The 19,106-nt window shown below is 41.2% G+C and overlaps 1 protein-coding gene across 7 annotated transcripts in view; it reads left to right on the forward strand.

The window, feature by feature from the left end:
* The window catches only part of znf800b (zinc finger protein 800b), a 31,899-nt gene that overhangs the window by 1,617 nt on the left and 11,176 nt on the right, over nt 1-19,106 (forward strand). For 2 of the 7 annotated variants that reach the window (XM_046071608.1, XM_046071607.1), the window contains 2 exons: nt 12,391-12,502; nt 14,564-14,915. In XM_046071608.1, coding sequence (XP_045927564.1) covers nt 12,446-12,502; nt 14,564-14,915 — 409 coding nt within the window. In that variant the 5' untranslated portion in view covers nt 12,391-12,445. Of the gene's footprint in view, nt 1-528; nt 682-2,290; nt 2,386-7,944; nt 8,049-12,390; nt 12,503-14,563; nt 14,916-18,546; nt 18,600-19,106 lie in introns of those variants that run through there. The other 5 variants (XM_046071606.1, XM_046071609.1, XM_046071604.1 and 2 more) reach the window with 5 other exon arrangements.

Below are 19,106 nucleotides of genomic sequence, written 5' to 3' on the forward strand. Positions count from 1 at the left end.
TACACACACACACACACACACACACACACACACATATATATATATATATATATATATATATATATATATATATATATATATATATATATATATATATGTATATTTGGCCACATATTTTTGAACATCACTTTTAGTTGAGTCTTGTAAATGTACTCTGGCGAATGAGCAAGTGTTTTATTGTAATTGGTAATAACCTATAAAGCATTTTGAATTCATTAATTATTTGAATATAAGTCGTAAGTTTTGGGAGTTGCATCCAACCCTGTTTTATTTTGCGTTTGCGTCGTGGACTGGTGTGGAGAGCTCTGTGTCCTCAAAATGTTGCGCGTTTTGGGAGATAAATCTGCACTACATCCGTGGCCTTTGGTTAAAAGCTGGAAAATTACAAAACTTTTCTTAATTGAAAGAGGTCAGATCCTTCCTTTTTTCACAGTGTCGCCCTAAAGTGCCGGCATTTCCAGCTGAAATTGGACGTAGAGGGTGCACCTTTGCGCAGAGACTGGTTAAATGCTGAGAGGCTCCTCTGGGTGCACAAAGACAGCGGCTCGCAGACGAACTTGTTCAGAGTGAGCCGGGGACGCTGGGAGGCGAAATAAACAATCTCCGGACTCGAAGTAGCCACGACCGCGCAGTTTTACCTCTTCAAATACACTATTCTACCACCTATCCAACAAATACAAGGTAGGGATTTGTTTTTAGTACGTTTCAGCGGGAGTAGAGTGCTGCGGAGCGGGTTAAACCTCCTTCGCTTTGGCTTCCCGAGCATGGTTGTTTTTGCAGAAAATGGCGTCATCGCCCTCTTGTTTCTGCCTGGCCGCGGTGGGGAGAGGAATAGTTTCAGAGAGTTGTAGCAGCCTTTACATACAGCGTTTACCTCCTTAAAGACGAATTCGCCTACTACTGTGTGTTTTATTCAATAGTGAATCGCCAAAACATGAGATAGTTCGTGATTTCGCTCGGTAGAAGGACGCGCAAAGATGGAAGGGTCACCGGTCCTGTGCGCCAAGCTGCTTCTTGGGAAAGGTGGCACGGAGCCGCAAAACGCAGCGTTTTACTTTCATAATAATGCCATCCTCCCTGGCTCTAGGCGAATCCGAATGACCAAGGATGGTTTAATGATATTACCCGAGTGGTGATGGACGTATTTATGGGAGTACTGCACCTTGTCTTTGTGTGTATTTTATTCGGGTTTGCTCGTTTTTACGCCGCACTCCCCTGCCATGCTGCAATCGTTACGAGGGGCCTCTCTTTTACGGCTTGAAAGGTGCATTTTGTATTTGGCTTTTCCTTTGATCAAGTCAAGCTGCCCCTTTGTTGCTCAAAATAGTGGCGTTTTAGGCTGACAATATAACCGTGTAAAAAGAGATTTTCGGGGGATAATGGGGGCGATGCAAATCGTGCCATGAGAACGGCGACTGTTCTGCGCTCTGGTTCGCTGCTTGCCAGACGAGGACAGCCTGAACGAGATAAAAATAAAAGTCTTTTGGACGAATCACATAGTTTGCACAAAACTGGGGAAGTCCGGCGCTGCGCAATGATTGTGCTGCTGCTTTGCGCAGAGCACAGTGGCAGCTGCTGTAACCGCCGCCACCATTTCGCCGCGATATTTTTTGTGTGTGTTGGCCAACCTTTTGTAAATAGTTGGGGACTCTAGGATAAAAGAAACACAATAGTATTCATGCGGGCCCTTTATGGCCTGTGAATGCGGTCCTAAGTCCCACTCCGGCTGTCCTGTCGTTCCCCGTCAGCTACGTGCATGCGTCCTAGCACTGGCCACCACACATCCACCATAGCGAGGCCACTCGGTTCCCTGAGTATACGCTCTGCTTGGTTCCTCCTGTGGCCAAAAGTCGAGCACTGATCGCGTGCTGAGTGTTATGATACAGGCCATCACGATCAACTCGAAAGAACGCCAAAACATCAGCCATGGAGACTGCACATCATTCGTTCTGTGCACATTTTGATTAAGTTTCCTGAGTTATGCAACCGCATCCCCGTAGAGCGAACTGCTCATCCGCCTGTATTTACTCGTCACACACCATCGGGTGGATATTTCTGTGTGTAATATCTGGTGAATTGGACCAGTCCCTGCGGCGACGACACTGATTGAGGAAGATATGTCATTTGCAAATCACCCAGTGCCATTTGCGTCACAGCCCGCGGCCTCGCACGCCCATGGGGGGCGATGGAGTTGCAAATGGAGACTGTGTGTGTGTGCTGACGCTGCCCCAGCTGAAAGGGAACCAATAGACGCGGACCCGGGCGGCAACAATCGCCGTGCGCTTCCACTCTTCAGTAGTGCACCGACTTGGGAGTCTGTATCAACACGGAAGATCGCGCAGTTTATTCGGGATGGTTAGGTTTCCTTCGCCCTGCCTGGGATGCGTAAGTGGATTCGTAGCCTACACACACTGGTTAAACCTGCTTTAGGGCTCGACAGGCCCGCCGGAGAGGAGTATATCCGTCCGGTCCTTCCCTCATGGTGCTCGGTGCATGTGGCTATTGTGGAGTCGCTCATGTGTGGATAAATGTCTTTCCTCTGGATCGTGATGATATGACCGTAAAACCTTTATAAACAGCGCAGAGAATATGGTTGGATTATGATTCGGACACTGGATACAGTGTACAGTCGTTTTTGTTGCATCCATAGCGCGCCACGCGTTTCTTGTATGGAGATAAGCAGGGCGTTTTTATCCAGGAACGTTTTATTTGTTGCTGTTGCGCTTTTGGGCACTGCGCATGGCTTCACCCACCAGGAGAACTTACTCACGAGGCAGAAAGTCCTGAAATTCTCAAACTAGGAAGTGCAGATTCTGTCGACATGGAAATAATTTACAGGTTTATATTGTTTAGGGAAGATGTAATTTATAGACTATTTGATCAATTACACTAGTTGATTGGTAACACACTGGTACCATACCACTTATTCTGATGATATAATGTAGCCTGTAGTAAAAATTAAATGGCAGTGAATATGTTAAACTACAGCATTATGGGAATATTGCAATAAATACTGTTAAAATTGTCCAAATATATATCATTTTAATTTGTGCTGTGTAATTGACTTGGACACAGTCTAATCTTGCCTAAAGATGTCTTGTGTGACTAGGCTTAAGCTATATGTTTGCATGTACTTTATGGGTTTTATTTATGACAGTTTCCACCTCCTGTGGTTTGTTTAAAAAAGGCTAGCTAGTCAGGTAGTGTATCAAGTATTGTTATAGGTGCTGTTAAAACCCAATCAAAGAATTGAGAAGTTCCATACAAGGGTCATTGGTGCAACTTTGAAGCTGCATGTGGCTGCATTTTGCATTGCATATTGACAGAGAACCTGGCTCAGATGAAGTCTTCAGAAGTAGCGAGTAGTAGTAAAAAAAAAAGAAGTAGCGACGGTTCTACTGTTCATGCATTGTGATGTTAATTAATCAGTTCAGATCAGGCCCATTACCACCACCCCCTCTAAAAGCTACAATGCAGTACATGTGTAACTCTGGCACAATAGAGATGGGCAGTCTAACCTTGAGGAGGAATATATACGGCTAACTAGGACAAGAGTATAGGTAACAAAGTGGGTTATAAGGAACTAAAATAAAATGGAAAGAAAGAAAGATTGGCCTGAAGTTGATAGAATGGCCCTGCGTTTTTTAAAGACTTTATATTTGTTGCTCCATATATACAATATTGTTTGCATTCATCCCATTTGCAAGTCTTTTGACTGCCTCAGCTGGCCTCCCATCATCTCATGAGACTTGGGGTTATAGCAACCTGAGATTAGTCTCTCCATGGAACAACAGCCAATACTGCCTGGCTCTCTTCCCTGATAAAGATTCTCAGATATCAATGGTTTTTACCAGAGTGGCTGCTGACTGCAACAGTTTAATGATGTCACTGTATGATTCAGTCAGTGTAATGATGTAGTTCTGGGCTTAGTCACTGAGTCAGCTCATCAAACCAATGTGAAAGTTAACTCAGTCAACAAACCCATTAACCTGCCAGTCATTCATCAGTAAGGCAAACAAAGAGACAGACATTAAGATATCAATTCAATCACACAACCAGAAAGTCATTGTCAGCCAAACAATTAAGTCAACTACAGCAGTTATCCAGTAAGGCTGTTAGTCAGTCTTGTTACCTGCAAGACAGGAAGAGTCCACAAACCAGTTAGTAAGTGGCCCAGCCTAACCTAAACAGTTGTTACTGTGTCAGTGGTGAAGGTGAACACTGAGCTTCCAGCACAGCTCAGCCTGTCAACAAAGGCCTACTTTCTGCCCATTGTGATAGAAATACTCAGACTACTTGGAGAAGATTAGTTCAGTAGTCTGTTCAGTTATTAATATCATTACAGTGTTCCCTTATTATGGAGTGGAATTCTCAGTTGAAAAATGTTTTTTTGGATGGGGCTTTTTTCTTTGCTGTTTCATGTTGACATCATCATTATACAGATCTTAATTCTACATTTACATGGGATTTTAGAGGCTTGATTTAAAAGATCATAGGCTGCAGATCCGCACCTGGCCTGAAAATGCCCATTATGCATCTCCCATGGCTATATTTATTTAAATATGTGTCCGTATTCCTTTTTCACACTCTGCTGCTGCATCTCTTTACGTTGCTCATGTGCTGTGAGCCTGCTTTGAATCAAGACTATACACTGTACTGTGCAGAGTTTCTTTTATGTCTAGTTTTGAAGATAGCAGTAGCAAATTTAGTCAAATCTGACTTTTTAGTACCTGCTGTCCTGCCACCAAGTGTGATCATGCTTTATTGGGTGATGAAAGTTATCACAGAAAAATAAGTGGCCCTTATTGCAGACCTTAAAACAACATATGTTGCAGTCTAGTAAACTTTGTTGAGCAATGAAATCTGGGTAGAAAGTGAACTAGTGGCATTTCTAAAAACAATTGGGGTAATCTGGGTATGTATATGAACCCCTCAGGTAGTTCACTATTTGCAAAGGTTTGCAAAATGTGCAGAGAATGATTTGTCACCACAGTGATTTATATTTGGGAGTTTTTCTAATACAGTTGCATGATATTTCCACACTTCAGACTAACGCGTGGGTGTTTGTATGTGAAATGTCTGTCCATGAATGTGGTCATATTGGATATTAGAGTCACCGGCAGTAAGACTAGGCAATCATATGTTTGTCAAGTGTGACTTCATATGCCAACAATGAAAAGATGACGACAGGACAATTGACTTAATTTCCCGGATTGTCAACAACAAAAGGTCAGACCGATAGAACATGAACTCTGTCATTCAGTAATACTGTGTGTAGAAAATGCCCAGAGGAAAGGTATACTTTTTAGCAAGGGGCCTCTGTCAATAGGCCACATCATTGTTCCCATCCCATCTTGTGGTCACATGGCATCACTGGTGTGTCTGCCAGCAGTCAGCATCATGTCAGTGAGTATGGAGTCCCTCCATTAGGAGGAAGTCCTGTCAGACCGCCTCCACACAGCCATCGGAAATAACTGAGAAGGCAGTGGTGCTTGCAGGCACACATCTATTGGCTCTAGAACCACACCCACATTGAAACACATCTATACATGTACATGATGAAATGTCTTTATAGGCTTCACAGAAAGGAAAGTGACATGGATGTACTTCAGTTGTTGCCTCTGGAAGGGCAAATGAGGATTTGTCTCCTAAACTGAAAGATTTTCCCAAAAGGAAAGTGCTCTGATAAATTGATTTCTGGCTGGCACAAACAAAATTCACTATAGAATATTACTGGAGATGAAACTTAAACATATGTGCTTATAACGGATGTAACATTGGAGAAGATATCATCATGTGTATTTGTAAAATATTAAGCACGAAGGATGCAGAATTTTAGCTGAGAATGGTTAGTGTGTGAAAACATTTAAATGTGTCTGGTCCATCAAACAATTTACATTTAGAAATTATACAGTAGGTTTAGTGAAATGGCTACTGATAAGAGTGAGTCATGAAACTTCACTTACCAGGTAGTCGGGGGATGTGTGCAGGGTAATAATTGTGTAGCAGAGGAGAAGATAATGACTTGTGTTTGGAGTTTTATGCAGAAGTGATTTGTTTGTCAGTCTCAAATACATGTTGGTCACACATCACGCATTCATTACGAGGCTCATATTATTCATGTGTTTATGCAATATTAGCCATTTTACCGGTGTTACCCTGATCAACAGTTGTTTATCAAGTAGTATACTGAGGAGGAAGGAATAAAATCTGTTTGTTTTTTCATTAATCTTTTGAAATTGGTCTTTCAGCTTGTGTAGAGCAAGGAATCACTTTGTTTCTCATTTTTCATAGGAGAACCAGGACAATTAAATTTTTCCTTTTTAGTTGTTGTGTGGATGTGTTGTTTCTTGAAGTCAAGGGTCAGAACACTACTGAGCTCTGCTTTTGAAATATTTTACACCTTAAGTGAGTTTACTTTTAGAGCAGGACATGATGGTCCTCAGAAGACTTGGGCATATTTTGCATTTAGTTTATAGAATAAACTTTTTATTTTCTTATCAACATTAGAAGCACCCAGTTGTAAGCAGTAGGTGTGGATCAGGAGTTTGGCCCGTGGATGCCAACAATCAGTTTGAGCCCAGGACACATTCGCTCTCATTACCTGAGTAAGAACAGGAGTCACTACTCCACAACCATGTCTGTCTGTTGCCACGGAAACGGGAGAGTCACACGTGTGAGTGTGTGAGCATATTTTTGGCACGTGTGTGTATGTCTAGATGTGTTTTGTCTTCAAACCTTTTTGTAGCTTCATATAGCCTCTTCAGAAGTGAGTGAAAGTGCTGTATGTGTTCTCAGGTGGTTGTCCACGCTGGGGGGTTTTAAGCCTCGGTCAGCACCGGCAGACAGCTGCTTGTCAAGGTTTTTATGAAACACTTCTCAACTAACAGTAATTAGGCTGTTGTTGGTCTTGGTTAGGGATTTGCAACTTTCCTGGTGCCATGGCACACTGAAATGAGACTCCAGGAAAAAGCTGTTGATTACCTTATACAGTAAAATGCTATTGTATGTAAATGAAGGTAGTGAAGTAACTTTTAATGAACAAGTGATTTAAGAGAATTTCTGGCATTCACCGATTTTCTCATACTGAAATCACTGAAAGCCAAATTAGAATTGTGGGAAACCATTACTGTGACCTTAAATCAAGTGGTCCAATCCTGTTGTACAGATCAAATACAGGGGAAAAAGATTATGAGGCCTTAATAAATGCAAAATTAATATTCTGCTCCTTTTATATAATCATTTTGGGTGCTGTACCTACTGTAGGCTATAATATTCTCTCAGCTAACATCTTTGTGACTGTCACATGACCACCTCTCGTGTTAGTCATGACAATTAACAGTTGTTTATCAAGTAGTATACTGAGGAGGAAGGAATAAAATCTGTTCACTTTTTTTCATTAATCTTTTGAAATTGGTCTTTCAGCTTGTGTAGAGCAAGGAATGCCTATGCCTGTATAATGCTGCTCTGATGATGCGTTGTTGGCAGCTGTACTATTAATACTTCCTAATTACACAAAATATTTTAAACAGCAAAGTGTTCCTCTAATATGACTAATGAAAACTATACATTTGTTTTTCATCTGCTAATATCTGACTGCAGGACTTTTAAGTTCGATAAATCTGACTTGGAGCGCTTCAAACAAACCTCACAGAAAAAAGTAAGAATGGTTTAGGATTAGAATTTGAAAATGTTCTGTTTTACTGAGAAGCTCCCTCAGGTTTTCATTTGTAGTGTCATACATACATACATACATACAATTTCCCATATCTTACTCCTGTTCAGGTTAGACTATCCCAGCCTGCATTAGGTGAAATGCTGGGAAACACCCTCAACAGTTCATCAGGGGCCACATGACTCTCTATGATGTGCTAACAGACTAACACATCATAGAGAGTCAATTTCACTCAAGCTCACACTTAACACCTAAGACCAATGTAGAGTCTTCACCAGAGCAAGATGTCTGTAGACATTGGAAGGGAAATCCCACCAGCATGCAAACTACACACAGCTTTACCCAAGGAGATCGTTGCTCTGAGAAGAGAGGGGTAAGAGAAGGATAAATCCGCTTGAGTTTGAAAGTAAGTCTCATACCAACAAAAACTGACTTTATTTAAAAAACAACAAATAAAGGAATAGGACTTCAGTAGTCGGCAGGGTAGACAGACTTTCCGGTCATAGTCCTGATTTCCCATTATAGTTAATGGCTAGTGTTAATCTCCCTCTCTCTCTGATATAAATAGAACATGGAAAGGTACATAATGCATTATTATGCCTGCTCTTAATTTTGCTAGACTATAAAGTATTTTGATCTAATAGCTCTATTTGAAATGAATTGTGTCTTCATTACTGTTAAACCTGTGCTCGGAAATGGTTCAGGAATAAAGTCCCCAAATCATACTCCACCTGTAGCATCCCTCCTGTGTCTTCACCTTTTACACAGAATTTAATCCAACAGTGTTGGTAGTGCTACATCTCAGATTCCTGTTGAAGCTTATTTAGGATAGAATTTAAAACATTTTAATGTAGTATGACACAAACTTTCATTACCAAGATGTGTTTTGGACCAGTACAGACCAACGTCCCTTTAATTGAGGCTCAACTCCAGTTGTGTTTAAGCAACAGCTCCATCACTGTAAGTAGCCTCTGCTGTTATTGCAGAGTCCTTAATTTGCTCATCCTCAGTACTAATAGCAGATTGTTTGTGTCCACCCGGAATTTAAAAGAAAATGGAGAGTTGTTGCAGGGCTGGAAGTCTGGAACCTTTTTTTTTAAAATTCAGTAACAAACTACAACTACAGTTTAAAGTCTGATTATAACCTTACAGTCAGAAAGACTTACAGTCTGTTAATGTGTGGTGCTTGATGGTCTCTTGTCTGTATTTGTGACTTGGACCGTATTATGTCACAATAGTATCAAACAAGTTTGATCTTATGACTGCAATCTGGGAAAATCATGGCTTTTATCCATGGAAAATGGTTCACTATGGTCTGTGCTTTTTTATATCCATCCAGTATTTTAAAAATGTCTACACCAGGCTTTCCTGAATATCTGCAAAGATTCTGAAGAATTAATATTGTTGTTCCAATAATAGACACTGCATTATGTATGTAATTGCAAATTCACAATGATTTTACTAAGTGATGTTTGCAGTTGTCAGTAATAACTGTCAGCCATGATACCCGTCAAACTGTCATGTTGAACTCCAGTCATAGTCATCCAGTCATAAGAAAGGGGAATAGGAAACTCTGGATTCAAATGTAGGAACCATGCCATCTCCAAACTCAGTTTTAAGCAATGTCAAGTGCTACAAGTGACTGACATTGATGCTGATTGAAACATATGTGCAACCAATAATTGGGTCCAGATTTGGTGCTTACAAAACACAGGTGCAGAAGTGTTTATTTTGTTTTTAATTCAATGCAAAAACTCGTCCTAATCAGTGACACCTCTCTGCTGAGGAACATACATGTGTGATAACATGATTTACACAGCTGTTACCTTGCAAAGTTACATTTCACATTACAAGGCCGTAAGAGCAATCTGACCTTTGTCTCTCCATGTGACACAGTGGCTTCGTGTTGACATTGTTCTGGCAGATAATTGAGTTAGTAAAGTTGTGTAGTAGTCGTTTCAAAATGTAATCATCTCACCTGCTGCTCTTTGCATCGGCTACTTTAATTACCGGGCAGAGCTGAATCTGTGTGCATGCCTTAGTGAAATAGTGCAGTGAAATCACATCCTTTGTATTAACGCTGTTTTGGAGCAACCCCTCTGTAGCAGCTTGTGTGTGTGTGTGTTGCTCTGTGTCATTTTTGGAGACATCACCAGTCTACAAAACTTTTCAACTAGGAAAACATTTTAAGTACAAGCTCTCTCTCCCTCTGCTGGAGTTTCTGTGGAACTACAAATACACCCAAGTGGATTTATGCATGCGGATTTGACATTGACTGTTATCATGGAAGCATGCATTTCACTTTATTGTCATAACTTCACTGTGGCTGCAGGCTTGTGCTCTGCAGTTCAATTTTTAAACCATGAGCTTTACAGGGACAATGTTTCCATTACTGTCAGAGTTTGATATAACTTTGAATCTAAGTTTCCACTTACATGTAAGGCACGGTGATTATTTGCCTTACATCTATAGGGTATTAATATTTTGTTATAGTTAAGCATAAAATCACAGAATTAACTAATGTGTGTCAACCCCAGGTTTAATCCTCGATCAATGCTTTCCCTTTTTCATGTTCTGCTCAGTTGTTTGTTGCTCAGGTCTAGTCTTTCTCCCCCCTTGTTGTCTGCTTGTTCAAATTTCCATTAAGTCTAAGACTCCTGTGCCCCAAACTGCATTAAGTGCCTGTCACTTGCAGCTCATCTAATCAGTCCACTGTTGAATCTTGAGGCATTAAAAGTTTATCCACTGTCAATATCTTGAAGTCTGGAGCTTTCAGCTGGTACGCTAACCTTGGTGATAGCTAATGCTGGACTTCTGTTGCCAGTAGGTGTGACAAAGGATAACAAATGAGAAAACAGTGAGGTTGTTCAGCATGCCACAATGCAGCTAAAGCATGTTATGCTGAACCAGTGCAATTAAGCACTAGTGTGGTGTCGGGTGCATGTGGGTGACTTGGACCAAACAGTCTTTAATGTAGACCGCCACTAGAGGGCAGCAACAAATCTATTATTTCATCACTGATGCTGTAATATAAATAATTATAATGAAATAAATTGCTTTTTAGAGGCCCTTGTCAATAGCCATTTACATAGCCGTAATAAGTGGGGGCTCATAGACTACATTTCAGATTTATTGCCTAGTAGGGGAAACAACATGGACAAATGAAAACTGGTCATAATATTCATCCTGACACTATGTGTCTGTCTGTCTATCTGTCTATCCATCTATCTAATTTACCAGAGTAATATGCCACAAATAAGGAGATGTATGTCTGCTACCATTGTGTTTCTGTGCATAGTTGAGTCACTTGGCCTTGTTTGTCAGAGGTATGTCTTCCATGAAGGCCACTTCTTACCAGACTTCTCCAGACAGTAGATGGGTGTTGCAGTGTTTCACTGTTTTCTGCAGCTCTGAGCTGATGGCACTGCTGGACATCTTCCGATTGCGAAGGGAACTAAGCATGATGTGTCTTTCATCTACTGCAGTACGTGCATTTGGCCAACCACACTACAATCCTCAACATTGCACGTTTTTTTGTACTTCCTCAAAAGAGCTTGGACAGCACATCATGTATCAGCATTTTTCCACACCTGCCTAACACTTTTGTGTATCCATATGTTTTTTTAATGCAGATCCACATATATATGCAGTGTTTATATATGCAGTATACAGTGTTTCTAGTATTGTAAGGGTCTCTGGGAAAAACATATAACCATTAGCATAAGCTATGTTAGGAAGTCCAGACTAATCATTTTAAACGCGCAATGTAATAGTGTCCATTTAAAATGGTGCAGGTAACATGGGTTCAATTGTCCTACCAGCAATGTGACAAGCAGCCAAACTAGCATTGTGGGAAACCATTACCATGACCTTAAAATATTAAATTCTGTTTTATATTTAGATCCAGTTTGTTGCGCGGTGCACTCGGCCAGTAAACACACAAAGCCGTCTTATTTACTCTGTGGTTTCTAATGCGTTATACATAAATATCAGTGTCACAATAAATGTCTGCACAGGCATGTGTTGTTAACAGTTTGGCTTCTAATAAATTTTATTTTTAGATATGTGTTGTTAATTGTTTGCTTCTAACTTAAATTAACTTATCTTTTAGAATAAAAATCTATCCGATTGGTGCATTTGTGGATGTCAAAATATAATAGTTGAAAAATAGGAAATTAAAACATGCCTACGGTAAGCAATTGTATTTTGAATGGCAGTGTGTACATGTACATGCTCACCAACTTTCCGGGACATTCACCCATTTTGTGATGGTTTACAGATGTGTAAGATGTTTGGCAAAATTAAACCGGGTAACATTTTCAATCTATCATGTTCAGGTTCTGTGCAAAGCTGCAGATACACAGTAACACTTTTATGTTAAGAGAATGAACACATTATTTTTAGCATTTACATTGCTTTTTAGATGGTATAAAGGGCTTCTATATGGGGCCTGATTGAAGGCATGTCTAACCCTTGCATTATGCTCTTTTCCTTAAATGTTTAAATATCAGTGATGGAGCATGTAGGCTGTCTGCATCTAAATGTAATGGACGTGACAGTTCTTAGAAGAAGTTTTGTTGTTGCAGGTAACAGCTGGCTATTAGGTGTAAATCCATCCATAAGCAAACATGAAAACAGTGCAAGGATGAGACATGAGAAGCCTCTGTAATTTCTTTTGCTAAGCCTTCCTTGGCTCATGTGGAGTGTTGTTGCAGGTTACAGGTGTGTGCTGGTAGTGAACGTGTGGTGCAGCAGGCCAGTCTTGGCAGCATGGTGAAGGCCCAGAAGTCAACTGGGAGGAAGAGCTCTCACTGTCACCGCAGACAGGTACTGGAAAAAAAAAAAAAAGATAACCAATGACTTCCTTGATGTTAAGACCCAACTCGACTCCCACATGTGCAGTCTGTCATTTGAACAACTATCATCATGGTCAAATTTTACTCTCTGTGTGTCAGTGGAGAAAAGCTCTGTATACAGTATAGCCCACTTTATAGTACACAATTCAAATTATTAAAAAGGCACCATCTGAAATCTTGATCCTAGTTTACCAGACACTGTACTTTATTATCATGTGAAACTACCAATGTGTAACCACCAAACTGTTCTCTTAAAAGGTATTCAGAAGAACATGTAACCAATTTTCTGGATAAGGATTAAATTTAGTCCTGATCTAATGAAATCTTCCACTGGAAAACTGAAATTTGTTTTAGTCCAGAACTAGACTTAATCCCTGTCCTGGAAACCAGCCCTGTGTGCCTGTTTGTTTATGTTTTAATTTATTCATGTCTAACGCTTTTTGTTGTGCTTAGGGATAGTCCCTCATGCAGGTAAAGACCTGCACGAGGGACATACAGTTTGTGCTCAAACACCAGGCAATACAAGAAAGTCATTGTATTGTGATAAATGGTCTTGTATAGCGCCTTTCTTCTTCTTCCAACCACTAAAAATGCTTTATTTGCCCCATTCACACACTGATGGCAGAGGCTACCATGCAAGGTGCCAGCTGCTCATCAGAAAGAAATTAGTCATTCATACACACTCACACACCGATGGCACAGCCTTCAGAAGCATCTTGCCCAAGGACACTTCATCATGCAGGCTGGGGGGAGCCAGGAGTACAACCACCGATCTTTGGATTAGTGGGTGACCCGCTCTACCTCTAACCCACAGCTGCCCCTGTGTAAATTCACAGGCTCCTTTATGCTCATCACTTCCCAGTGAAAAATAAAAATGAAGCATGAATTGTTGATAATTGACTGATAGATTCAAATGCTAACTGAATGGTAGCGTTCACTGATATTTCTTTTTACTTGTGCACTGCACAGTGAAGATGTTTTCTTTTCCTGATATATAGATATATAGAAGTGTTAGATTAGAGCATGTGTAACAGTTTTGTGGTAATTTGATTATGCCATGGTATGCAAAGTGTGTTTGTATGTGTATATAATGGTGACACTGTGTGCGAGTGGCCCACTTGGCCAATGGTGATGTGCTGTAATGTGCCTGAACGGTGGAGTCATTTATTCGTCTTCAAGGGCAGCAGGGACACGGGGAGTGAGAGACGCGGACGGAGAGGGAAAATAAGGATAAATAGGTGGGTGGGAGAAGAGAAAAGATTGGGGACTTGGAGAGAAAGGTCTGGTCAAGAGACACAGCAACACATTCGCACAGACAGATGTATATGCGCACACTGAAGTCTTGGGGTGGAGTCACTTATCTGCTGAAGGGTGTCTGTGTGCGACAAGGTTAATGTCCCCCTAGAAAGATTCTGGACACTCACGGGACATGACAAGAGAATCTCTCTCTTTCACTCACTCACTCACTCACTTACCCGCTGTGACCCCTCATTCTCCCCAATAACATGCATTTTTGACAGCAAGGGAATGATAGCTAATTTTATTTGTGATGGGCACTATTTCTTCTGTTGGATTTATGCCAGTATTTATTTATCTCTTTATTATCAAGTTTCAAGATTTTGTGTGTGCGTGTTTTATGTATTAGTTTTCTGTAATAGCCGGTAACGCTTTCCTTCTCTGACAAAGGAAAATTGTTGTGATCTGGATTTAGAAGTTGATCTTAAAATCGTGATTAAGTTAAAGCCATGTGAACTAGATTGTCCATGTCTTAATTTCTTAAAGCCACTATCTATTCAGTTTGAACATTTGTGACTTTGGCGCCATCCAGTGGCGGTCTCAAAACACCCACAGATTCCACCCAGGGACACTGAGATTATTGGATAATTGAAAGCAACATGTTCACTGCACCATTTTCTTGTAATTCTACAAAGATGCTATAATGACATAAACATCATACACATAATGGCTTTGCGTGTAATTTTAGTCCTATTTACACTTGTATTTGTTGATTTTTCTCCTTTTGGTTCCGCAGAGTGGTGGTCAGGCGGAGATGGAGGAAGGCCAGCTCCAGTCAGACACCCAGCGTCCTCACCAAGAACAGCCCAGAGAAGGAGACCAGTCCCCTGATCAGACCCAGCTCCAGACCTCTGCTTCCGTTGAGGCTCTGTCGGAGAACTTGGACCAGGGGGAACCTCCAGTGGATGGCCAGGAAAAAGGCGACTCTGCTGCCCAGCTCCAGGCCAAGCTTCTGTGGAAGCCCATTCCCCCTCTGCTGCCTGTACCTGGGCAACACAGGAGCGATACCACAGAGGTCAGGGACCAGAGCTGCCAGACTGAGGAACGGCTTCAGCAGACCTGCGCCGGCAGCCATGGTCATAACACAGGTGAGGAATGTTTTTGATTCCTTTTTGCACATCCTGCTGCTTTGATTTATCCACCCAAAGGCTAAATCTGTCAGCCTGCTGTGTAGCTTCACTGCCTGAGCATCAGACAATTTCTGGTTGTGCACGCCAAATAAAATCAAATGGTGTGTTCTCGCAAAGGAAATGGAAACAAAAAGAGGTGTGGCATTTATTGTGCACTGCTGGTTAGCCTAACATGTCAAATATTTATTTAGCTTTATTTGAATGCTGTCAGATTGACAGCATAAATGTGTGATTTTTGAAATTGGGCTATACAAACCAAATAGACTTGATTATTTGGAACTTAATTTATTACACTAGCCTTAGTATAACTATTGTAATGTTTTGAGGAACTAGCAAATCATGTTTACTCCAAATGTGTAAGCTGTGAGATGACTCGGGTCACCAACTGAGTAGAAAATTGGTCCTACTAAAAATTCACCTGGAGTAAAACTTGTCATCAACCGTTCAAAAGTAAACCTATCCCTGCCAGGATGTTGGACAGCTTTTGGTTTGTTAAATTACATGAATATAAGCACACCCTGGGAGGCATGAAAAAGGAAAACATCCATGGTGTAACCACTGACGTTGATCTTATCCTGAAACCACAAGCACCCTTAGCTGCCAGTTATTGTTTCAGTTGACAGCTAGTGTGTTTCATGAGTCTAAAGCCAAGCTAACCCATTGATATTGGATTAGAAAATGTACTACATGGCTGTTAAAGCTGTCTTTGTGATGATGTGATGTTTTCTGCTTAACGCTGACATGTTTATTTCCTTCCTTCCTTCCTTCCTTTTGGCTTGGCTGTCCATGATCCTCTCTGCTTTTCTTCTACCTTAGCTTTCCTCCTTGCTTCAGTGCTTTCCTTCAAAACCCAACATAGATGTCTCGATTCAGATGTAAATCTCGCTTGTTAATTTCTAACTGCAGCACAGTTAGAAAACGACTCACAGTAGCGGACAAAGGGTTTCACTACTCAGAGTAAAAGGAAGCTGTTTACTTCAGCTGATGTTTCTGATTGGTTGATCTTTGACCCTCTTGCAGAGGGGGGTGTGGAGGTCGGCGGGTCACTGACCTGCCCCGCTGGGATTATAGCAGCTTGCCTGGGAGAGGTGTGGGGGGATGTGAATGAGGAAAACACATTCTGTCACACATTAGTACATAATCTCCATCTCTCTCTCTCTCTGTCAAACCGCTCACACAGTTGTCAGTCACATTTCTCATTCTCTTTATGTCTGCGTCTTTCTGGGTGTGTCTGTCTGCTGGCCTTTTTGCCTTCTGTCTGTCTCTCACTCACCAGCACACAAACACAGACGCGCGCGCGCGCACACGCGCGCACACACACACACACACACGTTGCCATGATGCACTACTAACCCAGTAGTATGGGCTTGTGTGTGTGCATTCAAGCATATATGGTGTCAACAAGGTTTTAAACATGCAAGGTTTGTAGTCTTAAAAAAACTAAATAGACAAAAACTCCTTTAACATATATACAGTATGTTGCCATGAATTAGCAAAACACAGCATTGTCCTCTGATTGACAGTGTGCATCTTTGCTAAATGTAAAATGTAGTTTGCAGGCTGTAATTAAAGTGCCTGCTTCAAAATGGAACAAAACAGTGGACATTTGTCATGGCTGGACACATTGATAGTGTTTGATTTAGAGCTTTGTCCCAGCCATAGCTGTTACAAAATGCTGTTTTTGCAGAAATTATGTTCTCCCTGTGGACTTCTCTCACATCAATATATTGTGAGAAGTTAGACTTAAGCATTTGAGGTGATTACAGGGTCTGCGGTGGAGTTGGTAAATGTAATTGGTCTGCTGTCCTGGCTGTTTATGTGTATTAGGGGTGTAACTATACACCAAATTCACTGTTCGGTTCAGACCTTGATTTTTGAGCCAAGGTTCTGTTCATACCTCGGTTTTCCTCCACCCGTTTTTTTTTTTTTGGGACATATACTTTACTTGGACGGGCCGGACAGATATATTAGCACCTGCCAAAGTATATTTGGCGACCCATTTTAGCATTTTGCAGTGAAACACAGAGAGAGATGTTATCAGGTATTACATTAAGGGAAACGCAGGAAAAGTTGCATTATGGAGCGACAGTGAAAGTCCACTGCAGATGTCACTCACTTTGTTTCGGTTTCGATCCGCCTGACCGAAAGAGTCGGAGCTAGCCTGCGTGTTTGCCGTGCAGAGGGCCAGGTTAGGTGAGTGTGAGTATGTCAGTGTGCGAAGAAGAGGAGCAGACTCAAGTAGAAAATAAACACTAAACTAAGATGGAAAATTACCTACAATAACCTACTGTCAATGCAAATACAATGTACACCGCTACCGAGCCCACCCCCCACCGGCCGCTGCCGCCACCACAGTTGCTCTGTCTTAATGAGAGCTTAACAGTTCCTGGAGTGGATATGTCGCGGTTCTGTCTCTCGGATCTGCAACACGAGACCGTGGACTTTTGTGTCGCGATTCCAGTCTCGGTTTCAGAAGCGTCACAGCCCTAATGTATGTATGTCCTTCTCGATGAAAAATTATTAAGATAGTATTGATGTAAAACGTATAGAATGAGAGCACTTCACCTCCACGCAGTACATCTCAGTAGCACTGTGGGTCATTTAACCAGTGCCCTATTTCATACAAAGGAAAAATAAAGTTCGCTGGCAATGAGATCAATAAATTAAAAATAACAACCCAAAGGTGTATTTATAAAGAAGAAAAAAAGTTTCTGTGTTTTTCTGTTGCAGGCAGAAATGTGTTTTAAACATCCTTTGTGGTGTCTGTTCACTGCTGTATTTTAGTCAGGATTGTTAAAGATGTGGCACTTCACAGAGATTTTGAAGTTAAAAGAGATATCTCTTGCATATATTGTACGGATTGCACACATGTAAATATTGTACCCATTTACCGGACACTGTTATTTACAGACACTTGAGCACAAAGTCCTTGTTAGTATTATTGTGGCAGCCAAATGATTAAAAGTAATGAAGTGAAGATAATACAAGAACAGGCCTGTAAATCAAACAAAACATTAAATCTCTACAAGCATCAGGATTGCTGTTCTCCAGCTGACCCTGCACTCCTGTTGATTGGGGTCGAGCAAAAGGAAAACCCTGTTAATATGACCTCAGAATCATTATAGATACGACTGTTCATGTTTGCCTTTTGTGTCTTCATTTTAAAGCTTTTGACATTTATCTGTAGATATTAATATAAAAAATAGGCAACATGAGAAACCTCCTCCCTTCTGAGGTGCATTTTATTTGCACATTAAAATCCAAAAAGAAACGTCTCAAAAAAGGACGTCTAAAAGGACTAGTTTGCATCACTAATTAGCTATCCTAACCTCAGCTCCTCCGTCCTTTTCCAAAAATCACTTTTTCAGACTGAAAACTGAAAAATTATTGAATCAGTCTGTACAGGATAGAGCTGCAGGCTACGTCAGTTTAGTCTAAGTTTGTACTTGATGTTCTCAACATTGGACAAGTAGGCAGTAATAAAATACTGATTCCAGTTACTTTCTACAAATTGAGCTAATGTTAAGTTACATAGCAGCTGTGTAGCTGCTGTATTAGAAGCTTTCCTGTTCAGCTGCGCAGTCTGAAAGGGAGGGGAAATGTTAGCTAACTTAGCGCTAACCGGTTTCACTTTTCCAGCAGGTGGGAAACAACAGACTTTTCTTGGTCTTGAGAACACACTGTAACAGACACCGTACATTTACTGCCAGAATATTTTCCTCCGCTCGCGTTCACCGTCACTTTCTGTCGCTCGGACAATCAAACACTCGCTACGCACCTCCTGATTCAGAGTTACGCTGCTCTTACAACCATCTGTCACGTATGTTCTGCATAGAACGAGGAGAGGAAGCGAGCAGAGCATCGAGTGCTGCCGTGCTCGCACAGTGTGTGAGTGAAAACATTTGTAGCGCATAGTTTAAAGATCGTGGGAAATTTTAGTAGTGGCGGTCGTGATTCAGAATGTCCTGAATGCATATAGAGAAAACACTGTTAATGATATACTGAGATTAAGAGAAAAAGATAGATTACCTTTTTTCTTAATCACTCTTTGGTGTGTGTGTGTGTGTGTGTGTGTGTGTGTGTGTGTGTGTGCAGGCACCCACATGTCAAAGGAGGTAATGAGGTCAGAGTGAATCACTGTCCCATACA

This window comes from Micropterus dolomieu, linkage group LG16, assembly GCF_021292245.1.
Source record: "Micropterus dolomieu isolate WLL.071019.BEF.003 ecotype Adirondacks linkage group LG16, ASM2129224v1, whole genome shotgun sequence".
NCBI classification, from domain to species: domain Eukaryota; kingdom Metazoa; phylum Chordata; class Actinopteri; order Centrarchiformes; family Centrarchidae; genus Micropterus; species Micropterus dolomieu.